The sequence below is a fragment of the Poecilia reticulata genome, chromosome 14 (genome assembly GCF_904066995.2).
Source record: "Poecilia reticulata chromosome 14, P_reticulata-male-v2, whole genome shotgun sequence".
Classification (NCBI taxonomy): domain Eukaryota; kingdom Metazoa; phylum Chordata; class Actinopteri; order Cyprinodontiformes; family Poeciliidae; genus Poecilia; species Poecilia reticulata.
Genome location: NC_088843.1, coordinates 14783333 through 14789332, shown reverse-complemented (window position 1 = coordinate 14789332; position 6000 = coordinate 14783333). Strand labels below are relative to the sequence as shown.

The window sequence follows — 6000 nt, the reverse complement described above, 5'->3', positions numbered from 1 at the left end:
AACACCACTAAAATGTGTTTGTTTGTAATACCTTGTGGAGACTGAAGAAGCCTGGTCCCCACAAGGGGAAACGCTGTTTTTGGGCCAGGAGTCAGATTTAGGACTAAGGTGTGAATTGAGTTTTGGTTAGGGTTAGGTATGATAGGGTTAGGGATGTAAGGGTTAGGGTTAGGTATGATAGGGTTAGGTATTATAGGGTTAGGTATGTATGGGTCAGGGTTATGTATGATAGGGTTAGGGATGTAAGGGTTAGGTATGTTTGGGTTAGGGTTGGGTAATCCTAGGTTAGGATAATGGGAAGGTTTGGGCTGTAGAAATGAATGGAAGTCAATGGAAAGTCCCCCCAAAGACAACCATACAAACATGTGTGTGTGTGTGTGCAAGTGTGTGTGTTTGAGGCTCGACTGCGACCAAGAAGGGCCCCCTTTTTGAACGCCAAGACAAAATACAATGTCCTTTTATTCCCTATTTCCATTTGCTACATCTCATACAGTAAGCACACAAACAAGTGTAACGTACAGAGAGTCCAGTCACTGGGCACACAGAGAGCAACTTCCCGAGAAAAATCACAAAGTCCACAAAGTTCCCAGAGCAGTCTTTGTGGAGGAAGTCCTTGGTCTCTCGGTGCGGAGGGACATGCAGTGAAATCGCTGGAAGGAGAACACAGTGTGTACAACTCTGCTTGCAGACGGCTGCTAATTCACAGTTAGGTTTTGGAAAAGTGCACACAAGGTACTGATCTCGTAATTAGCTCGATGAATATTATCTCTACTGTTCTTTACTACCATAACACTTAGTGTTACAGATCTCACTGTAAGACAGCAGTATCTATATGATGTAAAAATAAATGACATGACATATCGATATTCACAAAAAGAAAAAGAAAAGAAAATCTATCGGAATTGATTTCACAATATCTACAAATTCACAAGTTAATTACACTTTCTGAACAAGTTTTTTTTGCCATTATTAATCTCTTTAGTTGATCTATTTTTCTACGGCTTTCTATGCATCAAGACCTTTGCATCAATGCTGTCGAGGTTATGCTGCATCAAACAGGATATTTAATGCTGTTACTAATTAGCATAAATATATTCATATAGTGTTATACTCTTAATATACTGTGTCTCACTGTATAGAATGACATGGTTTTACTGATTTTAACTCTGGCCCTGTTTGGATAACACCACATAATACAATCAAACCCAAACCTGAACGGCAGATTTCTGTTTATCAAATCCTTTGAGGTGTGTGGAAAATAAAATAAATGAAATTAATATTTCTCATGTTTCTCTGACTAAGCCAAAATCTGCCTGCATTTAAAAAAGAAAATCATTAACTGCAAATAATAAAAATGACTTTTTTTTCTTTGCTCGCTCATTTACATGTTCCGTTTGCTGATTAATTCAGAAATTAATCTCCGCAGGATGATTTTATCATGGATTATCTGTGGAAACAGATTGTGCAGTTCTGAATGTGTTTTCTCTTTTTTTTTTTTGACACTCAAACCATGTGACAGTGGTGAAGATGGAAAAATACATGCAGAATTTAATTAGATAAACTGAAATAAAGAATAAAAAGCTGTTATTTTAAACAGCGTAGATGGAGTTTTTAAAGACTTGGTTTCTTTGTTGTCACTTTCAAAAACAAAATGAAAAGCAGTCCTACAGTTAGAGCGCCTTGCGAATGTGTTTCACACTCGACAGCTCAAACACCAGCTTCAAAGAGATGTGGTGGTGGCAGCGTCATGCTGTGGGACTGCTTCAGTTGGGAATACGTGTAGTTGAACATGTTAAACACTCAAATGTGTTTAAAATGTTTTAAACAGGGATTCGGCAAGTTTGGTTTACCTTAAATTAAGACTTTAAGATCTTGTTAAAATCTTTATTACCTAAATTAAACACAAACAAGAGTTATAGACAATCTTAATACCTTAACTTGTCTTGCATTATGACTTCTGTTTAGCTAATATACCATCACAAGCAATTGAAATAAAGTTTTGCACACTTTAAACTTTTTTTTTCAAAATAAAAAAAATCTGACATACGACAGCAAAACTCTAGCCAATTTGAAGTTCAAAGATTATGTAGAATAACAAATGAATCTCATGAACGATTATGACTGTTGTCATGAAGTGTCATTTGGTAAATAAGGCCATTTTTAATGCAAAGTTGATACTTTTAATTGACTTTTAATGCAAGTTCAAACAGAACGTTACATTAAAAGTGTCATTAATTACTGAATAATGCAAAGTTTTACACTTTTAATGAACTTTTAATGCAGCTTTTGGTGCACTTTTGCACTAAAAGTGCCATTATTTACCAAATGACACTTCAGGACAACAGTCGTAAATATTTATGAAGAATCATGTTCATGACACGTCATGTTTTTTATGTTCTTCAAATAAAGTGTTACCGGATAATGTACCAAAAATGCTTGAAATTTAATTTAAAAACCACAATTAGCCAGTTTTAGGAGGAGAAATTAAAGATGGAACTAAAATACACTTGAAGACGGTGTGGAAAATCCTTACTCATCAGAGGGTTTTTGAAATTGACACGGATATTAAATTTTTAAGACCCTACAGCGACCATGTGCAGAGTAAATGGAGACGAATGTCACGTCAGTTCAGTGGATCCATGTGTTTGGTTGTAAACTAAATAAGGGAAAACCCATTCGGAGGTCTGCACTAGAGTAAGTGTTGATGCTACTGGTTATTACAAAGTGACTGGGATGAAGTCTCGACTCTACACCCTGCTTTAGTGTGCAGCGAGTAATAATGCTGTAGATCGCAGGAGCAAACGTACAAATGTTCATGCAGAATCAATGGCTGTTAGATTTTCACATGATTGACCGACAACATTTAACAGTGCATGTTGGGACCTCCAGTAAATCTCTAAAATAATCTTTACTTATTGAATTAGACGGAATGCATCTGGCAAAAATAAATAAATAAATAAATAAATAAATAAATAAATAAATAAATAAATAAATAAAAGTGTTTCAGAATCAGATTGTGAAAATATATAGGTGCAAAAACCAAAAGATGTATTACCTCACACACACAACATTTATCACATTTTCCCAATAAATCAAGATTTGTTTTCAACTGGAATTATTAGGTTTTACAGTAATTTCCAGTATGTAAATTACTGTAATCCAAGTGTTTATTTGGATGAATTAAAATCACTGTGTGACACATTGCCTTTGTTGTCTGCAGCAAAAATAAAGTCAACATATGTGGACAACAAAATCAGCACCAAAACACGTACAGAAGAAAGCAAAACAGGAAAGTGTGGATTCTTAGCTGCATGACGACACAATAAACATTTTGGAACAGCAACAAATGCAAAGACACGAGGGAACAAAGAAACGAGCGATCGTTTTCATCAATTACAAATAAAACTTAAACCTTTTTAGAGGTGTAATTCCAAATTTGTCTTCCTTCTGATGTAACGGTGGTAGTTTTTTATGGTGCTCCATAAAAACAAAACAAACATAATTTAAATGATAGTTGTTCTCCACAACACAGGAGCCGTGAATCTCTTATAAGATCATCTCACAGGAATAGGTCTGTTAACCCTTCGTACTAGGAGGCAGTTTTAGTCTGGGTATCTGTGTGTGTGCGTGTGTGTGTATGGGCTGGTTCAGGGTGGGGATAGCCATACACTGGAGTAGATAGAACCTACAGAGACCATTAAATGTTTCTAGACAAAAGATGCAGTACTTTGCAAAAGCATTAACACCCCTAAAAACTTGTTTTTCCTTATTGCGTCACATTACAAAGACAAACTTTAATGTTATTTTTTTAATGATTTTTTGTGATGGAGCAACTCAAAAATGTTGCACAATTATAGAGTGAAAGGAAGATGTCTTTCAAAGCCTTTTGCAAACAGAAATCTGAACAAATGTGGCGAACAATTGTTTTCAGCCTCCTTTATCCTGAAAATCCAGCCAATAGTCTTTAGAAGGATGTTAAGGATGTTTTCCCTCCTGATAATCTGGTGGAATCGTTTCGATCGGCGTCCAAAATTGCAACATTTCTTCCATTTTTCAGCTGAACTCTGCCAAACAAACAAAACTTCTTACCATCGGTGGCTCTGCACCAAGAACCACCAAAGGAAACGACATGAAAACCTGGTATGACACTCTGGATTTAGACCAGAACTAGATTGATGTGTCTGAATGGTCCAGTCAAAGTCCAGATCTCAATCTAAGCGAGAATCTTTTGCAATATGCATTATTTCTATAGACGTTCTCCAGCCAATCTGAAAGAGTTTGAGCTATTAAAAAAAAACAAAAAAAAAAAAAAACAATGACAAAACAGAAGCTGTAAAGAATGGATCAGAGGAGCTGAATACAAATTCCTGCTATATTTTTATGACTTCTGCCTAAAAGAAATGAAACAAAATATAATTTTCTTTACACTTGGCAATCCTGCAGGTCTTTGCGCTGATCTGCCACATAAAAATCGCAATAAAACACAATGGAGTCGGTGGTTGTAGCAGGGCAAAATTGGGAAAGATTTAAGGGGTGTAAATATTTTTGCTAAGCAAAACGCACATTTGGAATTGCAAATGTGAGCATGTCTGACTTTTTTTTTTCGTGTTTTGTTTTCCTTCCTTCTCTGTGATGAGTGTTTTCACCAAGGCACATATATTATCTGTCGTTGAACATAATCAGCCAGTTAAAACAATAAGAGCCAGTGGACTAGAAAATGTTCATGCAGCCCTCTGAGGCTGCATTGTGTGTGCCGATCTTCAGCGGGAGCTGAAGGCCAGACTCTGACAATTATTAATGATGTTCCTATAAAACTATACAGGCCGCCCCGACCAAAAGAAGCACAATAAAGCGGCCAGCGGATGGCTTTCCTCGTGTTTTCGGCGGTATCGGTGTGTGTGTGTCTGTGTGCGTATGGCGTGTCAACGCCTTATCACTGGTAATGAGTCACGATGAGAACAGAAAACGCATGCGAGTGCTAACTTATTATAAGCAATGAAAAAAACAAAAAAAACAAGAACAAACCCAAAACATGTCAAAACTAGGGGGGGTAGGGGAGGAACGCACAATTTGACTACTGTACGAAACGGCAAGCAATCAAGATACAGCAAAGGGGATTAAACCACAACGGGGAACAGGGCCAGAGCTGAGTGTGGGGTGGGGAAAAAGAAACGCCGCACAAAAAACACAGACTGATGAGAGAATGTGCTTCCTCCGAGGTCCACCGCTGCACGTGAGTCTAATGGAAACCAGGTTTGCCTTCCCAACAACAACAGCCGTGCAAAAATATCAAACGTTTAAGAAAAAAAAAAACAACAAAAAAAACATACACACGAGACATGCGCGCACACACATACACACAACGCACGTTAAGATGCCATGGACTTGGCTTTTCCTGCAAACCTACCTACCTACCTACCTATCTATCTGTCTGTCTGTCTGTCTGTCTGTCTTCCCGAAAGCCAACATTTGGTGAAATTCAGTTTAGGTTGTTTGCCTTCATGATCACGGGCTTTCTGTTGACGTACGTAGCCCAGTAGCCCAGGTTGAAAATGAAGAACAGAACTGGGAAGATGATGCGTGAAATCTTGTCCACTTTGCTGACGCGGTTGTAGGACTTCTTGGCCTCCGTGTAGGGGTCGTCCATTTTGTGCAGAAAGGAGTGTTTGATCGACGGTCCCGGGGCGCTTTTGGAAATGGTCGTCAAGCCCTGGTCTTTGGCCACGTTGATGCCGTAGGTGGTGCCGACGATGTTGAAGGTGTTGTTGGACTTTTTAGTCAGCGTGGCCGACTCCCTCCTCTGGAAAGGAAGAAGGCAGTTAAAGTCGTGAGTCGCAGCAGGGCAGTGGACTAAACAATACTTCCATTTGAACTCATAAAGAGGAAATAGAAGCAACACCACGAGACACGAGACACACACAAGAACAAAACAAAAGCCTAACCATATCTTTAATCCTGGCCATGTTAGCCTGAAACGGTTCCTGAAAAGAAAAGTAGAAA

General features: G+C 38.1%; 1 protein-coding gene across 2 annotated transcripts in view; it reads right to left on the bottom strand.

Moving 5' to 3' along the window:
• Positions 1 to 441: 441 nt before the first annotated feature.
• gabra3 (gamma-aminobutyric acid type A receptor subunit alpha3) overlaps positions 442 to 6000 on the bottom strand; it is a 120491-nt gene continuing 114932 nt past the window's right edge. Inside the window, exons 10-11 of one of the 2 annotated variants that reach the window (XM_081615219.1) lie at positions 5943 to 5981; positions 442 to 5800 (exon numbers count right to left, since the gene is read on the bottom strand). In XM_081615219.1, coding sequence (XP_081471345.1) covers positions 5480 to 5800; positions 5943 to 5981 — 360 coding nt within the window. In that variant the 3' untranslated portion in view covers positions 442 to 5479. The remainder of the gene's footprint in view (positions 5801 to 5942; positions 5982 to 6000) is intronic. The other variant, XM_081615220.1, reaches the window with a different exon arrangement.